Source organism: Clarias gariepinus, chromosome 3 (genome assembly GCF_024256425.1).
Source record: "Clarias gariepinus isolate MV-2021 ecotype Netherlands chromosome 3, CGAR_prim_01v2, whole genome shotgun sequence".
NCBI classification, from domain to species: Eukaryota; Metazoa; Chordata; class Actinopteri; order Siluriformes; family Clariidae; genus Clarias; species Clarias gariepinus.
The window spans coordinates 41,887,015-41,911,631 of NC_071102.1; the positions used below are offsets into that span (position 1 = coordinate 41,887,015).

At 39.5% G+C, this 24,617-nt stretch overlaps 2 protein-coding genes across 2 annotated transcripts in view; both read left to right on the top strand.

Annotated features, from left to right (window-relative positions):
* The window catches only part of LOC128518710 (sialoadhesin-like), a 1,187,000-nt gene that overhangs the window by 486,497 nt on the left and 675,886 nt on the right, over window positions 1-24,617 (top strand). The gene's annotated exons all lie outside the window — the stretch shown is intronic.
* Window positions 1-24,617, top strand: part of LOC128518514 (complement C3-like) — a 43,879-nt gene that overhangs the window by 2,771 nt on the left and 16,491 nt on the right. Inside the window, exons 4-29 of the mRNA XM_053491666.1 lie at window positions 3,329-3,521; window positions 5,192-5,357; window positions 5,484-5,554; window positions 6,995-7,086; window positions 7,167-7,249; window positions 8,290-8,377; window positions 10,682-10,784; window positions 10,908-11,022; window positions 11,160-11,275; window positions 11,364-11,504; window positions 11,685-11,900; window positions 12,203-12,403; window positions 12,485-12,643; window positions 12,727-12,856; window positions 13,263-13,331; window positions 13,781-14,065; window positions 14,261-14,450; window positions 16,241-16,326; window positions 18,091-18,230; window positions 18,339-18,548; window positions 18,702-18,768; window positions 19,161-19,247; window positions 19,334-19,537; window positions 19,706-19,781; window positions 22,641-22,800; window positions 22,948-23,058. Coding sequence (XP_053347641.1) covers window positions 3,329-3,521; window positions 5,192-5,357; window positions 5,484-5,554; window positions 6,995-7,086; window positions 7,167-7,249; window positions 8,290-8,377; window positions 10,682-10,784; window positions 10,908-11,022; window positions 11,160-11,275; window positions 11,364-11,504; window positions 11,685-11,900; window positions 12,203-12,403; window positions 12,485-12,643; window positions 12,727-12,856; window positions 13,263-13,331; window positions 13,781-14,065; window positions 14,261-14,450; window positions 16,241-16,326; window positions 18,091-18,230; window positions 18,339-18,548; window positions 18,702-18,768; window positions 19,161-19,247; window positions 19,334-19,537; window positions 19,706-19,781; window positions 22,641-22,800; window positions 22,948-23,058 — 3,559 coding nt within the window. The remainder of the gene's footprint in view (window positions 1-3,328; window positions 3,522-5,191; window positions 5,358-5,483; window positions 5,555-6,994; window positions 7,087-7,166; window positions 7,250-8,289; window positions 8,378-10,681; window positions 10,785-10,907; window positions 11,023-11,159; window positions 11,276-11,363; window positions 11,505-11,684; window positions 11,901-12,202; window positions 12,404-12,484; window positions 12,644-12,726; window positions 12,857-13,262; window positions 13,332-13,780; window positions 14,066-14,260; window positions 14,451-16,240; window positions 16,327-18,090; window positions 18,231-18,338; window positions 18,549-18,701; window positions 18,769-19,160; window positions 19,248-19,333; window positions 19,538-19,705; window positions 19,782-22,640; window positions 22,801-22,947; window positions 23,059-24,617) is intronic.

Below are 24,617 nucleotides of genomic sequence, written 5' to 3' on the forward strand. Positions count from 1 at the left end.
TGGCAGTAGCTTGCATTACTGTGCATTAGACAGAATAACCATGGGGCAAGCTAGAGTGATGGCACATCCTGTGTTAAATAGCGTGGGGAGCAGAGCTCCATTCATTCTAACCGAGCACGTCCTATATACTCAAAGCAGAGTAGCGGGTGCTGTAGTGATTTATTTTAAGCATTCGTGGTTTGCCCAAAAGCCCCTGTAGCATGAAGGACTTTTCTCTGGTGGACACCACCTCTCATGGCCAAGGGACAATGTGGCGAAAGTGCATTCCAGCAGGCATACCATATCTCATATAGTTGTTGGTTGTTGCATGCCCACCATTTCTTTCCTCATTCAGGAGGGAGTGCAGGACACAGTCCATCGCAACTTTAGGTGATCTGGCTGGAGTTAAAAGATTGTGATTTGGATCTGGTGGTCCAGCTGAAATCTCAGTGCAGTCTGTGGGTCATAGGCCCTCCTGTGAAACTCGGGCGTGGCTTGTGTGCTATAAAAAAACACATCATCCTAGGATTTCTGCTTCGAGTAGATAACTTTTGGCATTATTGTTGTAGAGAACTATATGCATGCGGTGCCTCCCAGGTGAGCAGTGGGATGAGAATGCTGCTCCACTCTTATTGGGGCCAGCCTTCCTGCTCCGCAGTCCTTTTTCGAAAAGTATCTCTTTAATGTTAAGAATCCTCTAAATGTTTGGCGGTTCTGCAGGGTCGCAGGTTTGCTTGGCCTAGCTCAGTGCTGGCAGAGTCCTTAGAGTTGCGGTGAGCCGAGCAGGTGAGCAGGAGGCACGAGGCAGACTGCTTTCTTCTTGTGGGCATAGGAGATACAGTGGGCCAAAAAATTATTTAGTCAGGAACCAATTGTGCACGTTTTTTCCAAAACTTTTAAAAAGAGAGAGGCCTGTAATTTTTATCATGGGTCTACCTCAACTATGAGAAACAAAATAAGAAAAAAACAAATCCAGAAAATTAGATTGTTGTATTATTAATGAATAAGTTCCTCGGTAAAGTAAGTATTTGGTCACCTACAAACAAGCAAGATTTCTGGCTCTCACAGACCTGTAACTTCTTCTTTAAGAGGCTCCTCTATCCTCCACTCGTTATGGAGACATGGACGTTAGGCCATGTCCACATGTAGCTGGGTATTTTTAAAAACAGAGACTTTTCTTCTTCTTTTTTAAAAATAATTCCGTCCACACAATCTACATTTTAAAAATGTTTGTCCACCTGAAAACGCAAAACATCCTGTTAAGTGCTGTTAGGAGCCCCCTTAATCAACAGGGGGCCAATCAGAAGCCTAGAAAAAAAAAAACGTCAAAGCTCACATCAAATCAAGGAGACTGGCACACAGACAATTACATTATCGGCAATTCTTAGAAAATGTAAGACATAGTGTACAAGACCACTGATAATCTCCCTCGATTTGGAACTCCACGCAAGATCTCACTCCATGCGGTCAAAATGATCACAAGAACTGTGAGCAAAAATCCCAGAACCACACTGGGGGAACCTAGTGAATGACCTGCAGAGAGCTGGGACCAAAGTAACAAAGGCTACCATCAGTAACACACTGTGCCGCCAGGGACTCAAATCCCGCAGTCCAGACGTGTCCTCCTGTTTAAGCCAGTACATGTCCAGGCCCATCTAAAGTTTGCTAGAGAGCATTTGGATTATCCAGAAGAGGATTGGGAGAATGTCATAATGAAACCAAAATAGAACTTTTTGGTAAAAACCCAATTTGTCGTGTTTGGAGAAGAAAGAATTCTGAGTTGCATTCAAAAAACACCATAATTACTGTGAAGCATGGGGGTGAAAACATCATGCCTTGGGGCTGTTTTTCTGCAAAGGGACCAAAACGACTGATCCATGTAAAGGAAATAATAAATGGAGCCATGTATCCTAAGATTTTGAGTGAAAACCTCCTTTAATCAGCAAGGGCATTGAAGATGAAACGTGCCTGGGTCTTTCAGCATGACAATGATCTCAAACACACCTCCCAGGCAACAAAGTAGTGGCTTCATAGGAAGCATTTAAGGTCCTGGAGTGGCCTAGCCAGTCTCAAGATCTCAACCACATAGAAAATCTTTGGAGGTGGTTGAAAGTCCGTTTTGCCCAGTGATAGCCCCAAAACATTTTTCCCTATTTTATCTCTCATAGTTGAAGTATACCTATAATGAAAATTACAGGTCTCTCTCATCTTTTTAAGTGGGAGAACTCACACAATTGGTGTCTGACTGAATACTTTTTTGCCCCACTATATGCGCGAGTATATATATATTAGAAAGAATGTACTCACCAGTCTGGGGTTCCATGGCCATTTTATAGGCTGTGCTCGACTGCAAAATAGTGGGTAACCATCATACTTCAGGCCAGGTGAGTTAGGGCTCCCTGCCCCCTTTCCACTGGCCACTGAGTGCTGAATGCTTTGCGGGCTGCTGTTGACAGGTTCGAGTTGTCTGATGTATGTGCACACTGGCTGTAAGCCCACTGTCACAATAGAAAACAATTGTACATTTATATGCATTAAAAACTCAATTTAGGGTTGATGAACAACTTGGTTCTTCACTGTAAACCCTAATGCTTAAAATAATTAAACATATTAAGTACTGTTAACTTAAATAATTACAATTAGTTCAAATCAATAGAACTTTATCAGTATTTATAACTTTTTGGTACAGTATTTATGAGTTTGTAGGAATTACACTTTTCAATTTAGCTGAACAAATTTTATATTTTAAGTATCTTTTAAGTACTTAAGTAACAGTAACTGTCACCTTAAAGTTCCACCAGCTTAATATCTTTCAGACTAGCAATTTTGTTTCTGATGTCATCAGGGCAAAAGGGCACTGGTGGCTCAGTGGTAGGTGTTTCACCTGCCATGCGAAAGGCCCGGGTTTGATTCCCAACAACTGGATAAAGTGCTTGTCCCAAGCCCAGATAAATGGAAGGGTTGTGTCAGGAAGGGCATCTGGAGTAAAACCTGTGCCAAGCTTGTGTGCGGGCCGGATAGTCTGCTGTAGCGACCCATTGCTGGGAGCAGCCGAAAGACCAACAACAATTTATTTGATTTGCAACAACTAAAAGAAATGAGTACAACAAACTCAAAAACTCATTTTTTTTTTTTGTTTTGCCAACTTATTCAGGTTTACAGTGTTGTTGTATCTTCATCAGATTCTCTTTCTTGTTTTATATTTCGACTGCAGGACTCACTATCACTTTTAGCCTCAATCACTAACATGTAGAAAATATAAGCTAGCAAAAGGCCACTCACTACTGGTTATAAAGGAGACATTTAGGAAAACTCTGCCAGAAGACTGTGTTCAGCTTTACTTCTGCAGGTTTGTGCTGGTGACACCGGCAGTGCTGAGAGTGGAACATAAAGAAAACGTCCTGCTGGAGGCTTTTGGGCTTTCTGAGCCTGTCAGCGTTTTTCTCTCAATTTACGATTTCCCAGTCATGTCAAGGCTACTGTGGCAGGAAACCATTGCACTCAGCTCAGATAATAACTACAGCTTCCTCCCAAGCATTCAGGTAAATGAATTAGAATTTGTTACAGGTTTGTTATATGTGACCTAGTATCAATAAAACACAACTTGCTTGGCCACACTCCCTTATGTGGTTTAATTATATCCTAGGTCTAAACTATGAGTGTGAACTCTAACAAACATCTGCACATCATGAAAACATTTTAGATTTATACCGCAATCACTTACCCAATGCATATCAATCAAAATGACCACTGGGGCTAGAGTCAAGACCAGGACAAGTGTCATTGAGAGTGATTTGACATATAGTCCTTTTTTTAAACAAGCCAAGCTCTTTGAATCTATTAACGCTGATTCAAATTTTAAACCAACAGAAAATGGTTTTGGTTCTTTTTCTGTTCCCATTGTAAGTTTAGTTGAAAAATGAAAAATTTTTTCTTTCTGGTTAACGTCAGCTCAAACCTTTCTTTTTTTGGTATGATTTCTCTGGAGCTCTTAGACCTATGGCAGGCAATAACAGCCTGTAAACAAATTCAAGTAAATATAGGAACTGTGTATATTCTGGATAATAAAGCACTATAAAATGAACATTACCCATCTGATTTTAATTAGCCATTTTCAGACGTATGCACTACAGTATGTGTAGTTAAAATAAAAAGTTTTGTCTCCAGTAACATAGAGGTTTGACAGTTAATATGACACTAATACGACACTTTATTATATTTATAAGTTATTTATTGCAAATTTATACTGCACTTTTTAAAACTATTTTAAGTTACATAAATCTAGTCTGCCAGTGACATTTGTTTTGTGTTTGCTGATTTTGTTTCATTTTTCTCATTAATTGTCAAGTACTGTACTAGAAAACCCTTGAGTATAAAAACTTGGATGAGAAATGTTAACGTAACTACACATCTCTCATTTACTTGTATTTGTTTATAGGCCGGTTCTATCTATACCACTATGTCAGATGTTTTACAGCAATGAACCAAGGCAATTAGTGCTTTTTTTGGCAAAAAGCAAAGCAAACCTGGAATGCTGTTCACAATGCAGATATTAATTAAACCACAAGACTTGAAGGGAACCAAAATAAGACCACTTCTTAACAGGTGTTGGCACTGTGCCACTTCAGTGGGTAATGTGGTTGTACTATGGTATGGACAAATGCTGTTTGGTAAAAAAAACATGTCCTTATTGGGTACCACAGTGTCCCATCAGTGTCCCATGGATGACTCATCCTTCATGTCAAGTATCAGTACCAGTGATGAAACTTGGGTGAAATAGTGCAACCTTAAGATGATGCAACAGTATTCACAGTGGAAAAGCCATCATCAGTCATCTCCATGACTGAAATAGGCAAGGCAGGTCCGCATGCTCATTTCACACTGAGAATTCGTCCCCAGTGGCCAGACCATCAATAGCAAATTCTACTGGCAGGTTTTAAGGTGTCTGAGGGAGGACATATGGGGAAAAAAACTGAACTTTTCAACAAAGCTATTCTTTAAACTTTTTAACAATAGATTGTACTTTGGTAAAGCTTCTGTTGTATCATGTTGTATGAACCAATTTTGTTTAACTTCACAGAGCTGTTATAACTTACAAGTTCCAGTAATGCCAAACTTAAAATGGAATGGAATGCTTCCGGGGTTTAAGATAAGCCTTTCTAGTTCTGTTATTTGAATGGTTTAAATCGCTGAAGCTGAATCTTCTTAACAGATTAATTCGAGCCTCCTGAGGCCAGAAGAAGAAGAAACTAAGTATGTACAACTAGTCGCTCAATTTGGACACTTCCAGACGGTTAAACAAGTCAGTAAAGTGTCCTTTCTGTCTGGTTACATCTTCATCCAAACAGACAAACCCGTTTACAACCCAGGAGACACAGGTAATAAATGCACCATTTACAGTATCTAAAATGCCATGTCCACCCAATTTATCTTTATTACTTTTATTTTTTATATCAATACACATGGAGTATTCAATTCTGAAAGTATTTTCCCCTTTTGTACAGTGCGCTGCCGTGCTTATATTTCCAATGCAGATTTTCAGGCTTTTGATAGCACCATTTCTGTTGAAATCCAGGTAAGACCCTATTCAGCACTTCTTCCTAAACCCAATCTCTATCCACAGATTTGAACAGATTTGAACAGAATGCATGAGTCTACAGTCTGGTCTAGGAAGAAGTCAGACCCAGCATTGCTAAATTGGGAAACTTTACATGGCGGCACGGTGGTGTAGAGGTTAGCACTGTCGCCTCGCACCACCAAGGTCTGGGTTTGATTCCCATCTCTGAGTCCGTGAAGTGTGCATGTTCTCCCCGTGCTTAGTGGGTTTCCTCCCATAGTCCAAAGTCATGTAGGTTAGTTTAATTGGTTTTCTTAAATTGCTCGTAGTGTGATTGGCGCCCTGTCCAAGGTGTGTCCTAAGTCTCCTGGAAAGGCTCCAGGCCCCCCGCAACCCTGAATACAGCATTAAGTGGTAATGAGAGAGTGAAACTTTACAGAGAGTTTGGAGGTTCTGTTTTATTATAACAAAGTTTAATTGTAGACAATATTTTATGAGACAATATGTTAAAAATCAATTATAAATAAATTAGTGCTCTGTCAATTCCTGGTCTATCAATTTTGTCTCTGCAGACCCAATGTGAGCTTTAAACCTTTTATTTACTTGGCTGATCATGGTGCACTGAGTCAATGCCAAAATAAAAGGTCATTTCTTTCCAGCTTGTCCTGCTGTTTAGCTGCATGGAGCCTTTACTCTCATACTTTACACACGCAGCATGCTTCAACACACTAGACACTGGCACTGGGCATTCAAAGTAAAATACATGTCATTGGGTCACATGGGTCACCATTTTACAGAAAAGGTGAAAATTTGGTCATAAAAATCTCCTGAAATATATATCTTCTTTCACACATAGAACTTCTTTATAGGCAATGATGTACTTTATAAATTCACAAAAAGTAGAGCATAATGCATTCTTATTATATCCTTGGATTGCCGCCTTTAAAAAATAATGCAAAATTAATAAATAATAATAAATTAATTATTGAACATTAAAGTAAGAAAATGTATTTTATGATTCAAAGTACATGCCATATTTTCTGAGCATGTACAAGTATGTGTCTGTTATGTTTATTTAAATGATTTTGGCATTAGCAAAACAAAATGACAACACTTTACTGTATACCATTTTGTAGAATGATCCATGCATGCTCTAAATATGATAGAAAACAAAACGTTTTTGCAAGAATTAAAACCATTACGATAAAAAACGTCTGATAGAAATAAAATCTCACATGGAGCAATAGAAAATGTAGTTCAAATTCCAACAAAACCACAAACATCCATAATCAGATGGGCATCAGGAAAGGAAAATAGGGCTTGTTCTCTGGGTTGGAGAGGTTTAATAAACTTAGTCCTTTTAATTAAAGTGACTCTGAACCATTATGGGCATTTGAGAGCTACTGTAATGTCTGTGGAAGAGTAAAAATTATTTTGTTGTTCATCTCTGTGTTGCAGAATCCTGATGGAATTACAGTATATACAACACCAAGGAGCAAAGCAGCAAATGGCATTCTCTCCACCACTTATGGACTCTCAGACATTGTCAAGTATGTTTGGATTAATTAGTTATTTGTGTGTGTGTTTTAAGAAATTAAGATTATTCAATTAAACCTTTTTACTGTTTTAGAGAGGGCAAGTGGAAGGTTGTTGCCAAATTTGACCACCGGAAAGAGAACACATTTAGTGCTGATTTTCTGGTGAAAAAGTATGGTATGTTTTTATATTTCTAACATTGTCTGGGGGTATTTGTTCAGGGTATTCATACACTAAAATATTATTGGCTTTAAAAGAAGACAAATATTGCAAATGTATATTTACTGTGACGAAAAAAAATGAGTTTTTAATCAAATTTTTATTATATCATTGGTTCAGTAGTCATAGAAGGAGGAAGCGTGGCAGGAGAAGAGGTGGTGGAAGAAGTAGTTGAAGTAGAAACTATAGTAGTAGTAATATATTAGTGGGAGTAAGAATAAAAATATTAATAGTAGTAGAAGAAAAAGGATTAGTGGAAGTAGATAAAATATAAAATGCAGTGGAAACAAACATCCATACTGTGGAAAATTTACATCCTGAAGTAAAGGAAAGCATTAAAAAGTTATTTGTGCATGTTCATACATGATGCATTACAGTACAGTACATGCCATTTAAATGGAGATACTGTATCAGAGTTCCATGTTGGACAAATCGGTGCTTAACCATACAGTACATAGTTGCACATAAGTCTTCTCTCTACTTGAACTCTTTTTTACATTCTGAAATGTTATAACCTGAAAATGAATTTGGACTTATTCAGTATTATTTAGTTATTTATATATGAATATTTACTTATTCAGTACTTATATGTCATAAATTTACACAATAACATACTGTAATATTAAAATGGGATGAAAATGTAATGTAGTTTTCAAAATGATTAATAAAAAAGATGCTTTTAAGAAGTTTCATAGCTTGTAATACAAACAAACATTGTGAAGACTATAGAACTATCAAAATGAGCCCAGAGCAGGCAATGTTCTATATTGTACTTGGTCCCTTCTCTGACTAATTCTCTCTTTACCCAAGCACTGACTTTTGAGGTTCAGGCTTCTTTACCTGCAATTTTTTCCAGACTTATTTGGTAACTATGTTAAAGATTTAATTGATTTTTTCCCTCTTGACATGTTTATGTTTAAGGAGGAATAGTAAGGCAGTGAATTTTAGGAATCTGTCTGTTGAAACCGTAAATTTAGTGTTGTTCTTATTGATTCTAGTGCTACCAGCATTTAATGTTACACTAATACCAAAAAAGACTTACTTCAGTTGGGAAGATCAGGAGTTAAAAGTGGAAGTACATGCCAGGTCAGTACCATCTTGCCCAGTTCAATCAGGTCTAATGTTGCTTATTTACAGTATACAGGTGCATTTCAATAAATTAGAATAACATCGAAAAGTTGTAATTTAACTCGAAAAGCACAGTAATTCAATTTAAAAAGTGAAACTCTCATATTACAGTATATAGATTCATTATACACAGACTGATATATTACAAGTGTTTATTTAAAAATGAAGGAAAACCCCAAATTCAGTATATCAGAAAATTTGAATATTGTAAAAAATTTAAATATTGGAGACTCATAGTGTCTGTCACGGCATGCGTCTGTGATGGGCGTGTGCTCAAATCTACTATCGATCCTGGGTCACTATTTAGGCTGGCTGGCGATAATTAACGTTAATAGGATCTCAGGCTTGCTCCGCATTATAAAAGAAAGGCGTGGAGGTAGGGGCCAGGCCGGCCATCGACAGCGGGAGAAGCACCATGAGGGAGCATGCAGGAGCGCTGCCTCCATGTGCTCAGTTCTGCCGCTCCGCCCACCGCCACCTATCATCAGCTGTGTGCCGGAATGCCAGCGTGGCACTGCCCCTGGATCTGCACGTGCACATTCCTTCCCCTGTCTTTCCATCTTTCCTCCTTTAACCCTTTCCTTCCCAATTTAACCTAAATAAATTACCCTTCTTCCCGTAAGACCCCACCTTGTGTATGTGCTTCATGGTGTCGCCCGTGCACATAGGGTCGAGCTCGTTACAGTGTCATACCCAAACACACCTGCAAAGATTTCCTGAGTCTTTAAATGCTATCTTAGTCTGGTTCAGTGGCCCATTGAAGAATTTGGAAAGATTTACAAGGAGTGGCCTACAGTTGGAGTCAGTGCTTTAAAAGCCACCATGCACAGACATTTCCAGTACATGGGCTACAGCTGTTGCATTACTTGTGTACCTTACCTTTGTTAAAGCTGGGGAAAAACCCAGGGCACACCAACAGATGACAACAGGCCTGCTCCACACCGCATCTGACTGGCAGCTGCAGGTGGATCTGGGGAAACAGCTGAAGTTCCCCCAGCACATTGCAATAACAACCCTCCGGCCAGATATGATCATGACCTCTCAGTCTTCAAAACAGCTGATCATATTGGAGTTGACAGTGCCCTGGGAGGAAAACATTGAGGAGGCCAACGAGAGGAAGAGGGCTAAGTACCAGGAACTGGTGGAGGAGTGCAAGGAGGGAGGCTGGAGGACCTTCTACGAGCCCATAGAGGTAGGCTGCAGGGGATTTGCAGGAAGATCACTGTGCAAGGTTCTGAGCCGCCTGGGCATCATTGGAGCAGCAAAGAAGAGGGCCATCAAGTCCGCAAGTGAAGCCGCTGAGAAGGCCACACGGTGGCTTTGGATAAAAAGGGCAGATCCGTGGGCTGCTACTGGGACGCAAGTTGGGGCCTGATCACCCCCGGCTGGGTCGACTGGGTAAGGGTGTATCATGTTGCGAGACCCGAAACACTCGATGACCTCAGGAAAACATCACTGATGATGCGTCCCAGTGCATCCAGGAGATGTTTCAAAAATAGTGTCAAGCCACTCTTGAACCAGAGACTGTTAATCAGTGGGCCAAAGTCCTCTTTTCAGATGGAAGTAAATTTTCATTTGGAAATCAAGGTCTCAGAGTCTGCTGATATGATGCTGATTTCATTTTCCAGCAGGACTTGGCCCACATTGCCAAAAGTACTAATACCTGGTTTAAGGACCATGGTATCCCTATGCTTGATTGGCCAGTAAACTCAGATGACCTAAACCCCACAGATATATGGGTTATTGAGAAGAGGAAGATGCAAAACACCAGACTCAACACCACAGCAGAGCTAAAGGCCCCTATCAGAGCAACCTGGGATTCCATAACACCTCGCAGTGCCACAGACTGATCACCTCCATGTCACACCGCATTACTGCAGTAATTCAGGCAAAGGGAACCCCAACCAAGTATTACAGTACGTCCAACATTTCTGTGTTAAAAAGTTTTTTTTTTCTATTTATTTATTTTATTTATTGGTCTTAAGTAATATTAAAAATTTTTGAGATACTGAATTTTGGGTTTTCATTACCTGTAAGTCATAAAATTATAAATAAATAAACACTTGAAATATATAATTCTGTGTGTAATAGATCTATATAATACGAGTTTTACTTTTTTATTTGAATTACTGTGATAAATCAACTTTTTGATGATATTCTAATTTATTAGGATGCACCTGTATTTTCAGATTAGAGAGTGTTGTGTCTTTATCATATACTCTGTCAGTATTATCATTACAATATATATATATTTTTTCTCAGATATATGCACGGTGAGCAAGTTAAAGGGGTAGCATATGTGGTGTTTGGGGTAGAAAGAAATGGACAGAAAGTGCGACTCCCATTTATGAAACAAGTAGAAAATGTAAGTTAAATGTCTATGAAAGTCCTTTTCAGCATGTGGTCCACAATTGTTTTTGATAAATGAATCCAGGCAAGTGTACCCTTTTACTGTCTATCAAACACACTTCTGCTTCTGACCGTGCAGCTGGATGGTGGGATCGCCATTTTGACCGCAGCTGAGCTTAAAAGCGCATATCCTGATATCAACAGCCTAGAAGGCTCATCTATATATGTCAGAGCTTCTGTCTTGACCAGCTCAGGTACTGTAGGATGTCTTTGTTGCAGATATATATCTTTAATCAAATTTTTCAAGGAAATGGTGTATATATAGAGCTGTACTCTGCAACACAAAGCAAATTGTTGCACTGATGTATGTTAATGCATCCATCATCCTCAGGAGGTGACCTTGTGGATGCAGAGAAGACAGGCATCAAAATCATTTTGGCACGCTATGTGCTCACTATCAAGGACACACCACGGTTTTATAAATCAGGCCTACCATTTAAAATGACGGTAACATACAACAAATATAGTGTTTAGTAAATAAAAAGTGAGTTCGATTTGTATGAATCCTTGTAACTGTTTCTGTTTTGGGTTTTAGGTAACAGTTAGCCATTACGATGGCTCCCCAGCTCCAAACGTTCCTGTTCAAACGTCCTTCCTGTCCTCTCCAATTACAGTTCACAATGGCACCATCAGAACATTTCATAACATGTCTCGCATGAGCCCCGTCACAATAACAGTAAGTTAAACATCAAAATAGAAACAGAATCTATTTCATAAACTTTGTATTCAAATTTTCAACTACATGTATAATTTATTACACAAAGTATTGTTTATCACTGTATAAAATAGACCCAGTGGTCAAGACACGATGACCTGTCAGCCCAACATAAGTGTGTTTCTTGAATTGTTATTTCAGGCAAAGACAGTAATCCCAGGTTTGGGCGAGGAACAGCAGACGCATGCTGTGTGGTTTGTGGAGCCATACTTGCCCTTTAATTCTGCACGGATGAATCAGCTTTACATCAAGTTAGACACACACACTGTAAAAATTGGACAGACCTTACACTTTAAACTGCATCTGAGCACCTTTTCACAAAAAGAAAGAAGTTATCTTCAGCATGTTTCCTACATTGTAAGTCACTCTAGAAGCAATGCATACGCGCCATTGTTAAACCCAACTCTCAAACAGTTTTCGAAATCCCCTTTGTCGCAGTTAATGGTCTCCCCTCAGTACTGGTTCCCCTTCTTTTAACATTAATCATCTGTGCGCATTGCTCTATCAATGGTGTCATCTCTGTAAATAATCTGTAGATGCAGCTGACGTGTTGTGCATAATGTCTCATGATTGCAATTTTAACATGGTATAAAATATGTTTACTGTAAATGATTTTCCATTTTTAAAAATATTGTTTTCATTTTCCTTGCATGTTCTAGGTGTTAAATAAAGGTAGAATAATTCGTGCAGGCAAAGTAAGCATCGGAGGACACGAAGTGACCAATGTTACTCTGGTGCTGACATCAGAGATGCTGCCTGCCTTTCGCTTCGTATCTTACTACCTATTACCGTGGGAATCTAACGTGGAGGTGGTGGCTGATTCTATTTCTGTGGACGTGGAAAGCCATTGTGTTGGATCAGTGAGTCAGTTTGCATCTGAAATTTCATTCACAATGACGTGTCATTCACAATCTATCTAATTGACATTATGAATGTTGTAGCTCAAACTTGAACCATACAGAGGTGAGGTGAAGGACTCTTATTCTCCAGGCGAAAGCTTTTCTTTTCAAGTTAGAGGTGACCCTGGAGCAAAGGTCAGCCTGGTCGCCGTGGACAACTCTATTTTCCTGCTCAGTAAGAGCCGTCTGACGCAGAGGAAGGTGACGTTATGTGTGCACTAAAGTGAAACGCTGATGTAAAACTAAATTATGATTCTTGCACTAATCCAGTTGTGTCCCAGCAGATTTTGGACACTCTCGGACAGGGGGACTTGGGCTGCTCTCCAGGAGAAGGCAAAAACAGCATGGGTGTGTTCTTGGATGCAGGCCTACATTTTCAGTCCAGCTTCAGTGTAGCAACTGATGAAAGACGAGGTATTCTTTACACTTAACAGATTTAAAAGTAAATGTTTTTTTTCCCATATTGTTGCTTTGTGATTCTTAAATAATAATATGAAAAAAAAACTGGAGAAAAACATATTTATGTCCAATCAGACTGCACGAGACATTCTACTTGCCAGAGCACAAAGTTTATCTGAGCCACATAAGCTTTAATGTTGAGCACTAAGTGAGCAGGAACTGATGTGACTGATTTAACCAGAGGCTATGAGAAACACATGGTCTGATGTCACACATAATAATGAAATCTTTGGCCATGAGAAAATTCTTAATAATATTACAAAGATATGAATTAGATATCTGTACAGTTGGTATTGAAATGCTGAGCCAACCAAAGACTACTTTGTTTAAGATTCTTGTATTCTGTATGTTTTCTGGTTAGTTAAACCATGTTACTGGAAGTCCAGGAGGAAACGTTCTGCTGAACAACTGCGCCTCAGACAACAGCTCGGTAAATAATGGCCTTTCCTACAGTATATAGCAGGGCTAGTGTATCAGTCATTAATGAAACTTTAACTCTAAAAAAGGGCAAATCACTATGGTCTCTTGTGTAAAAATGATTAAAAGCAACCAATTGTTTTTTTTTCATAATTTTACTCCTAAAACAAAGGACTCTTTAGCGCAGTGGTGTGTGGGAGGAGGTTTGTTTTAAATTGTAAATGGCTTGTAAAAGATGTTCTATTTGTTGAGAATGATAAAACATTTGGTATGTGTGTATAGAAAGGTCAAAAGGTCAACACTGATTATGAAGTAAAATATTAAGCAAGAAACTAGGGTAAAAAAAAAAAAGACTAGAATAATATTTGAACAAATAATTATGTCTTATTTGTGTGTGTGTGCACATGCATGTGTATGTGTGTGTGTGTGTGTGTGTGTGTGTGTGTGTGTGTGTGTGATCAGAGAAGTCCTATTCTTCTGACCACTTTCTAAAGCGCTGCTGCTCTGATGGTATGAGGGAGATCCCCATGCCGTACTCGTGTCGCCGCCGAACTCTTTACATCACTGAGGTCTGGAGCTGCGTGAAGGCTTTTCTTGAGTGCTGCTCAAAGTACAAGGGCGAAGAGCTGGGCATCATCACCCCACCACCACCCACCACTCCACCACTCATTGTACACAAGATACCGATACGTCGAAATTTTTACATTTTACTGAGCAGTCTTCCTGCGGCTAGAGATAGATATACAGGTTATTCATTTTTTATAGCAAATAGCACATGTAGCAACTGAGTATTTTCCTTTAACAGCACAATGTGAATTGCTTTGCTCCTTCCATCTTCTGAAACAGTGCTGTGGTTTCAGTGCTCATTTCATTATGCACTTCTCAGTCTTGAAAACATTCAGTCTTGTAAAATCTTGTACTATAATTTTATTCATTTTTCAGAGGTTCCTTTTTCATCTGCTTCCTTTCCTAATATTCGTGAGATGCATCCTCATGTTGAGAGTGGAGTCACTGCGCAGGCAGCAATACCACAGATAGAGGAGGAGGAGGAGGACATTTATATTCGCACCAAGTTTTTAGAATCCTGGCTGTGGACTGATGTCACACTTCCTGGAGCACCAGAGGCAGATGGGTAAGCGTGATTTTCATGATAATGCATCCTATTCTTATACCTTTGGTGATTATAGCAAAAAAAAAAGAAACATCCTCTGACTTTCAACTGTTTTTACTTTCAGTAAACTTAATGTGTAAATATGTGTATGAACACTAAAAGAGTCAACACCATAAGACATCAACTAAAAATGTTTCCCAATGTGTCCCTGAATGAAGGGAGGCTCAAAATCAAAAGTACCAGTCAGTATCTGGTGGCCACCAGCTGCTTGAAGTACTGCAGTGCATCTCCTCCTCATGGACTGCCTATTGCGGACAGTCTGAGCACTGATGGAGGGATTGTGTGTTCCTGGTGTGACTCGGGCAGTTGTCGTGGCCATCCTGTACCTGTCACGCAGGTGTGATATTCGGATGTACCCATCCTGTGCAGGTGTTGTTACACGTGGTCTTCCACTGCGAGGATGATCAGCTGTCCTTCCTGTCTCCCTGTAGCGCCGTCTTAGGCGTCTCACGGTGCGGACATGGCGATTTATCGCCCTAGCCACATCAGCAGTCCTCATGCCTCCCTGCAGCATGCCTAATGCACGTTCACGCAGATGAGCAGGGACCCTGGGCATCTTTCTTTGGGTGTTTTTCACAGTCGGTAGACAAGTCTCTTTAGTGTCCTGTGTTTTTAGAACTGTGACTTTAAATGCCTACTTTCTGTAAGCTGTTAAGGTCTTAACGACCATTCCACAGGTGCATGTTAATTAATTGATTATGGTTAATTGAACATGCATGGAAAACATTGTTTAAACCCTTTACAATGAAGATCTGTAAAGTTATTTGGATTTTTACAACATTATTGTTGAAATACACAGTCCTGAAAAAGGGGCGTTTCTTTTTTTGCTGAGTATCTATTAAAAAAAAAATATTAACTGTGATGCAACAACACAGCCCCTGTCAAAAAAAAAAAATGTTTAGAAGGCTTTAGCAGTGCATGAAATTAATTTGGTTACCGACAACGCAAAGGGGGCGAAAGCCAGTGTCATTAGAGAGATTCCTTGTTAAAGTCATGGTAAAAAAGAAAAAGATTTCAGTTTGCCGACAGAGACTCTGTCAGAGAGCAGTGATTCCATTAGTGTGTGTGCGTAAAAGTCATCCTACACAGTAGACCCTCTCCTCCTTCTTTCTGTTGTCTTATTCACACCAGCCACGATTCATTTCAAAGGTAATGTGCAGGTTAATTTGTTTTATTTTTACTTTATATTTTGTATTAATTATGTGTATATGAATATTTTTGGGTTGTGGAATAAATCATCAGAGTTTTCCTTATTTTTTATGGGAAAAACTTGCTTTAATATCCAAGGGCTTTGGATTAAAGCACACTTCCAGAATGAATTATGCTCGCAATCCAAGGTCCAATCCAAACATCCCATGACCTTTTATTACCCAAAAGCCTAACAGTAACCTAGAAAACCATAGGTAGTGATCTCTCTTTCTCCCTTCCACCTCTCTATTCTTTTTTTTAACATTGTTGAATTTTCTTTATTTTTACTTTTTAAAAATGTTTATTGTCCCAATTTAAAACTGCACGCCAGTTACCCCACCCCAAATGACACTTTAAAACAAATGAATGTATCCTCCTGCCTGCTAATTTTACCAACATATCAAAATGGCCCTTTAACCTCCTTAAGATCCAATATACATATTACCATGATTGCTAATTTCTCTGAAGCACAAAATTAAATACCAAAAGACCTTTCATTGCTCCAACTCTGGTTGGATAAAAAAAAAAAAAAACATATTCAGGCACCTTTGTCTTTTTTTCAGATTGGCTGTTGTCCCTGTGGAGTCTGTCCTCCCTGACAGCATCACACAGTGGAGGATTTTGGGTATTAGTGCATCATCTAAGACAGGTACTTTCCTTGGACAGTATTTTTTTTTAATCTGTAGCTCTCTTTCTTATTTTTTTTTCAGACTCTTCTGAATCTACAGGTCCTTTTCAAAAAATTAGCATATTGTGATAAAGTTCATTATTTTCTGTAATGTACTGATAAACATTAGACTTTCATATATTTTAGATTCATTACACACAACTGAAGTAGTTCAAGCCTTTTATTGTTTTAATATTGATGATTTTGGCATACAGCTCATGAAAACCCAAAATTCCTATTTAAAAAAATTAGCATATTTCATTCGACCAATAAAAGAAAAGTGTTTTTAATACAAAAAAAGTCAACCTTCAAATAATTATGTTCAGTTATGCACTCAATACTTGGTCGGGAATCCTTTTGCAGAAATAACTGCTTCAATGCGGCGTGGCATGGAGGCAATCAGCCTGTGGCACTGCTGAGGTGTTATGGAGGCCCAGGATGCTTCGATAGCGGCCTTAAGCTCATCCAGAGTGTTGGGTCTTGCGTCTCTCAACTTACTCTTCACAATATCCCACAGATTCTATATGGGGTTCAGGTCAGGAGAGTTGGCAGGCCAATTGAGCACAGTAATACCATGGTCAGTAAATCATTTACCAGTGGTTTGGCACTGTGAGCAGGTGCCAGGTCGTGCTGAAAAATGAAATCTTCATCTCCATAAAGCTTTTCAGCAGATGGAAGCATGAAGTGCTCCAAAATCTCCTGATAGCTAGCTGCATTGTTCCTGCCCTTGATAAAACACAGTGGACCAACACCAGCAGCTGACATGGCACCCCAGACTATCACTGACTGTGGGTACTTGACACTGGACTTCAGGCATTTTGGCATTTCCCTCTCCCCAGTCTTCCTTCAGACTCTGGCACCTTGATTTTCCGAATGACATGCAAAATTTGCTTTCATTCAAAAAAAGTACTTTGGACCACTGAGCAACAGTCCAGTGCTGCTTCTGTGTAGCCCAGGTCAGGCGCTTCTGCCGCTGTTTCTGGTTCAAAAGTGGCTTGACCTGGGGAATGCAGCACCTGTAGCCCATTTCCTGCACACGCCTGTACACAGTGGCTCTGGATGTTTCTACTCCAGACTCAGTCCACTGCTTCCGCAGGTCCCCCAAGGTCTGGAATCGGTCCTTCTTCACAATCTTCCTCAGGGTCCGGTCACCTCTTGTCGTTGTGCAGCGTTTTCTGCCACACTTTTTCCTTCCCACAGACTTCCCACTGAGGTGCCTTGCTCTGGGAACAGCCTATTCGTTCAGAAATTTCTTTCTGTGTCTCACCCTCTTGCGTGTATCAATTGAGAGTGTCAATGACGGCCTTCTGGACAGCAGTCAGGTCAGCAGTCTTACCCATGATTGCGGTTTTGAGTAATGAACCAGGCTGGGAGTTTTTAAATGCCTCAGGAATCTTTTGCAGGTGTTTACAGTTATTTAGTTGATTCAGATGATTAGGTTAATAGCTCGTTTAGAGAACCTTTCATGATATGCTAATTTTTTGAGATAGGAGCTGTATGCCAAAATCATTAATATTAAACAATAAAAGGCTTGAACTACTTCAGTTGTGTGTAATGAATCTAAAATATATGAAAGTCTAATGTTTATCAGTACATTACAAAAAAAAAAGAACTTTATTACGATATGCTAATTTTTTAAAAGGCCTGTATTTTTTGAGTTGTTTTTAAAAAGTAAGAGCCAGGCTGGCAGGCTCCCATTCCCATGTTGAAATTATTCAAAACCCTTTTATTGTTGAAACCCTTCAGGTTTCTGCGTGGCTGAGCCGTTGAACATTCAAGCTTGGAAGCCTTTCTTCATCAACCTCCGTCTTCCTCAGACTGCAGCCAGAAATGAGCATGTGGAAGTCAGGGCTGTGCTGCACAACTACATGAACAAAAGCATGAAGGTCTCTTCCTAATGTTTCCTCATGATTTAGTGCATCTTTTTATTTACAATGGTTAATTTTTATTAATAGTTACCACTACCATTCACTTTTCAAACATGTATCATGTAGGTGCTGGTGATCCTTTCAAAGACACAGGACATGTGCAGCATAGCGTTTAGTGAGGATCATAAGCAGGAGGTGTTGGTGCAAGCTCGCTCCTCTGTACTCATCCCCTACACCATAATCCCGCTTCGAGCAGGAGAGCTCCCCCTGCAGGTCACTGCCATGTCGAGTAGCCTCATAGGACAGGATGCAATCCGCAAAAACCTCCGCGTGGTGGTAAATTTTGATATGGAGGTTTTATTCATGAGATGAGCCTGTGTTTGGATTCATTAGAATACTGTATATGAACCTAGATCAAATATATTTTTATTTAACCACCAGCTATTATATTTCACTTTTGTGTGTGTGCGCGTGTATGGCTGACTGCAGATGGAGGGTATTCAGAAGATGGATGTGAGGAGTTTCGTGTTGAACCCTTCTGATAAAGGAGACAGCAGTGAGATCACTTCCTGTTGCCTTGATTTAATGAGCCATTAGAATAAACATGGACATATTTGGTCAAATTCATTGAAAAATTCCTGCCAGACAGTAAGGTTTCAGTTAACACTGATTTTCTTTATACTCATGTATAGAGTAATTCCAGGTAGCTGAAAATTTAATGCCTGTTTACGGCAGAGCTGGTTTACATTTAGTAATGTGAACTTTATGAAACTCTATAAATGTTCATAGAGCACTTCAGATAACTATCTAGAAAGAGCACCATCTAGCTGAAAGTGTGTTAAATTATCAATACAGTTCCTGTTTGTGTGTTTACGACTCAATTACAATCCAGTTTAATAAAAAAAAGCCCATATTTAGTGTATATGTGTGGGTGTGTTTGGTCTTCAGATGGAAATCAGCTGATTCAGGTGGATAAAGCTAAGCTGAGATCGGTTGTTCCTAACTCATTTCCAGAAACATATGTTAATGTCAGAGGTAAAATATAAAATGGCATACTGTACTTATTAGTAACTATTCATCTTGAGCTATTTGTTTAGACATTCTATTTCCGCATATTTTAGGTAGTTTGCTGGCCGACAGCATTGATAACTCCATCAATAAGGACTCACTTGCGGCGTTGATCCAGATGCCTGGTGGATGTGTGGAGCAGAACCTGGCTAGAATCACACTGCCACTCATTGCTACTCACTATCTGGACCGTAGCTCCCAATGGAAGAATGTGGGTTTGCAGCGTAGGGAGGACGCCATCTCCTACATTAAGAAAGGTAAAATTAGGCCAAATCCAGCAAGAGCTAATTCTCTGTAAGTATGGTATAACACCACCTCCATATAAGCAGTAACTTGCTAGATTGCAGTGGGTATGCTAGATTGATAAGGATAATAATGTTTGATTTTTGCTAGCTGAATGATTTTTCTCTATGCTTCTGTCTCAGGCTATGAGAACCAGCTTAATTATCGTAAAAAGGATGACTCATATCCACCGTTTCGCAATGAAAAAGCCAGCACCTGGTATTTACATAATTTGTATAAGTTTTACAGTATTTGCTCCTGTAAATTCATCACTGTTAAAAATCTTATGTGCTATCTACTTAAAAAAAAATATGGTAACAATATTATACATATTATTTTTAAGCAGTTTTTAAGGCTTGATTTTTTTTAGAAGAATTTACTTAAATAAATCATGTTAAAAATCTTTATCTTTAACATTATTTAGCCAGACACATGACGATTTTAACATTATTAATAAAATAATCATTTTTAGTTTAAGCTGGTAAAAACAACATGTACTCATATGTATTAAGTAAAATTACTTAATAATATATATATATATTTTTTTTTAATGATACATAAAGCATTTTGGTGTTAAACATGCTTTTATTCCATGTTTCACTGGTATCAAAATATTGAATACTTAAATTTATAAAATAGTATACAGAGGTGTGAAAAACTATTTGCCTCCTTCCTGATTTCTTATTCTTTTGATTGTTTGTCACACAAAATGTTTCTGATCATCAAACACATTTAACTATTAGTCAAAGATAACACAAGTAAACACAAAATGCAGTTTTTAAATGATGGTTTTTATTATTTAGGGAGAAAAAAAATCCAAACCTACATGGCCCTGTGTGAAAAAGTAATTGCCCCCTGAACCTAATAACTGGTTGGGCCACCCTTAGCAGCAATAACTGCAATCAAGCGTTTGCGATAACTTGCAACGAGTCTTTTACAGCGCTCTGGAGGAATTTTGGCCCACTCATCTTTGCAGAATTTTTGTAATTCAGCTTTATTTGAGGGTTTTCTAGCATGAACCGCCTTTTTAAGGTCATGCCACAACATCTCAATAGGATTCAGGTCAGGACTTTGACTAGGGCACTCCAATGTCTTCATTTTGTTTTTCTTCAGCCATTCAGAGGTGGATTTGCTGGTGTGTTTTGGGTTATTGTCCTGCTGCAGCACCTGAGATCGCTTCAGCTTGAGTTGACGAACAGATGGCCGGACATTCTCCTTCAGGATTTTTTGGTAGACAGTAGAATTCATGGTTCCATCTATCACAGCAAGCCTTCCAGGTCCTGAAGCAGCAAAACAACCCCAGACCATCACACTACCACCACCATATTTTACTGTTGGTATGATGTTCTTTTTCTGAAATGCTGTGTTACTTTTACGCCAGATGTAACAGGACACGCACCTTCCAAAAAGTTCAACTTTTGTCTCGTCGGTTCACAAGGTATTTTCCCAAAAGTCTTGGCAATCATTGAGATGTTTTTTAGCAAAATTGAGACGAGCCTTAATGTTCTTTTTGCTTAAAAGTGGTTTGCGCCTTGGAAATCTGCCATGCAGGCCGTTTTTGCCCGGTCTCTTTCTTATGGTGGAGTCGTGAACACTGACCTTAATTGAGGCAAGTGAGGCCTGCAGTTCTTTAGATGTTGTCCTTGGGTCTTTTGTGGCCTCTCGAATGAGTTGTCTCTGCGCTCTTGGGGTAATTTTGGTCGGCCGGCCACTCCTGGGAAGGTTCACCACTGTTCCATGTTTTTGCCATTTGTGGATAATGGGTCTCACTGTGGTTCGCTGGAGTCCCAAAGCTTTAGAAATGGCTTTATAACTTTTACCAGACTGATAGATCTCAATTACTTTTGTTCTCATTTGTTCCTGAATTTCTTTGGATCTTGGCATGATGTCTAGCTTTTGAGGTGCTTTTGGTCCACTTCTCTGTGTCAGGTAGCTTCTATTTAAGTGATTTCAAGATTGAAATAGGTGTGGCAGTAATCAGGCCTGCGGGTGACTACAGAAATTGAACTCAGGTGTGATAAACCACAGTTAGGTTATTTTTTAACAAGAGGGGCAATCACTTTTTCACACAGGGCCATGTAGATTTGGAGTTTTTTTTCTCCCTTAATAACGTAAACCTTCATTTAAAAACTGCATTTTGTGTTCAATTATGTCATCTTTGACTAATAGTTAACGGTTTTTGATGAGCAGAAACATTTTGTGTGACAAACATGCAAAAGAATAAGAAATCAGGAAGGGGGCAAATAGTTTTTCACCCCACTGTATATAACATTTACAGCAGTTTTAGGATCTGTAAAACAATTTGTAAAAGAGTTTGTAAATGACAATTTATATGTCATTGAAATCAACTGTTTAGCATTATATGCTAACATTTTTTTTGTGGGAATAGTCACATTCTTTACTAAAACCCGAGAGAACTTGTACAGTAAACGATTTCTAGGTTCATATTTTTGTAACATTGTAAAACACTAACTTCCCAAAACTTGTTTCAGTGAACTGTGGAGACACTACAACAAACTCAAGTATGCTAATGGCAGACAGGATGTTTTCAGAAATGTTCACAATATTTAATTTATTTCATTTATATTGCTGACACTAGTGCAAAAAAGGAGCTTATTTACGAAATCAAAATTAAATGTAAAAACGAGTAAGGGTCTTAACTTACCTCCTAACATTTTACACTGTTCAACTGCTCCTTCAAAATGGTGTCTGATCACTGCTGTAGTTGAGATTCAAATGAAGGTAACTCAATTAAACCCGGATAATTGGACCGATTCTCTTAAAATAAATATGAAGCCTTTTTTCCCCTCAAAATTTTAGCCTAAATGGTTCCATAAATTAAGCCTAAAAATTGCACCCATTTTCTTAAAAAATAGGTAAAATTTATTTCTTAATTTTATTAGTGAAATGTTCTCAATACAGTATTATAAGAAACACAGAAAACCAGTTTTTTTAAATAAAATATGCACATTATTTTAAATGATTACATAATTTTTAGAAAATTACAAGCCTCATGATTAATTTTTTACATGATCCCTCCTCCTTTAAAGCAATCATTTCCACTTTTTGTGATCACAGGATCACAGCGTTCGTGGTGAAGGTGTTCTCCATGGCTTATCCCTTCATCACAGTGGATAAGCAACACATTTGTGGCCCACTGCTCTACTTGCTCAAACACAAGCAGCTGCCATCTGGGGCGTTCGAGGAGGACATCCCTGTGTACAGCCCCTCCATGACGGTGAGAGGACAGACAAGTTGAAAAGTGGTCTAAGGAGTGAGCAAAATAGGAAAAGCATGTGTCGTTTAATGGAAGAGACTTGTTTGTGAGATGGATTTTGGAATGGATTGGTAGAGAGGTAACTATCCTTGTTCTGTGTGTGTGTAGGGAGGTCTTCAGGGTGCTGAATTCCAGGAAACTCTGACTGCATTTGTACTGATTGCAATGGCAGAAGCTCAGAATGTCATTACATGCAGAGATCCAGGCATAAACACACAGGTAACGCACATGAGAATCAAGGAATTTGATTCTGGCTGTTTATGGTGCTCTAGTACAGACTAACATAAAACACTGTGCATTTGTTATAAAGAAGACACTATTCACAGTAAGTACACAATTGTCAATATCTGTACAGGTTGAATAAAGACAGGAAGGGTGTCACGGTGTGCGCCTGTGATGGGCGTGCACCTCAACCTGTTATTGCTCCTCATTCTGAGCAGGGATAGCTCAGTGGTTAAGGCATTGGACTACGGTTTGGAAGATCCCAGGTTCAAACCCCATAACCACCAAGTTGCCACTGTTGGGCCCTTGAGCAAGGCCCTTAACCCTCAACTGCTCAGATGTGTAATGAGATAAAAATGTAAGTCGCTCTGGATAAGAGCGTCTGCCAAATGCCTAAATGTAAATTCACTCTCTACGTTGGCGCCAGGGGCTGCTAGGTCGGGCCGGTTGGCAATAATTAACATTAATGGACCTCTGGCTTTCTCTGCGTTATAAAAGTGAAGCACAGTGTTTAGTATGGGGTCCGGAAGTATGTCAAAGAGTCGCACGGTAGAATTATAGGAGAGTGGCACGCAAGCAGGGCGATGTTATGCGCCCAGAGACTTTGAAGGCGAGACTCCGCAAGAAGGACAGCGCAGAAAAGAACTGCTCGAACTCCCACGGCACCTTAACTCCCGTGTCTGCCTTTGCATCCCTGCCACCAAAAAAGTAAAGGCCGCAGAGAGGATTGCGTTAAGGCCCCTGATCCCAAATGGGAATCCAGCAGTCAGTCCCAGCTGACTGACGTCCAGGATAGACTTCTGCCCGTGGCCACGCCCAGAAAGAGCTGGGGGAGGAGCCGGTCTTAGTTAGCAGGAGAGGTCGGTTTTATGGGAGCCTGCCAGTCGAGTGCCCACTTGTCAGCTGGGCACTGACACTGGACCTGCATGTGCACATCTTCACTAACTTCCTTTCCTTTTTTCCCTTCCTCGCTCCTTTTAACCCTTTCAACCCCATTTTTCCTAAATAAAATTTTCCTTTTTCCCATAAGACCTTGCCTCGTGTCTGTAGTTCCACCTGTGCACAAGGGTTAAACCCGTTACAGAGAGTAAAAATTCTGGGTATGTAACAGATGTGCATACAGTGTACATAAAGTTATTGTGCAAGATAGTAAAAGTTATTTTAGTTTGCATCACTACAATTCTAAGAAGTAGTGTACAGTAAATAGCAAGTAGGATATAGTTTGCAAGAAGCATGTTGGTACTTGTATACAGCGGATTGCATATAGTGGCAGGTCCACCATTCGTTCTCTGCAGCTGATCCAGAACACAGCTGGATGTCTCATTTTCAACCTTCCTAAGTTTTCCCACACTACCCCACTTATCCCCGCTCCTAGCACTGACTTCCTGTAGCTGCCCACATCAAATTTAAAACCCTGATGCTTGCCTACAAAGCCAAAAACAGCTCTAATTACACCTTGCACTGCAACACGTCGCCTCTTAACCTCCAGCACTGCTCGGCTGGTCCCACCATCTCTCAGGGATTGAAGAAGGTGTGCATCTAGACTCTTTTATGTC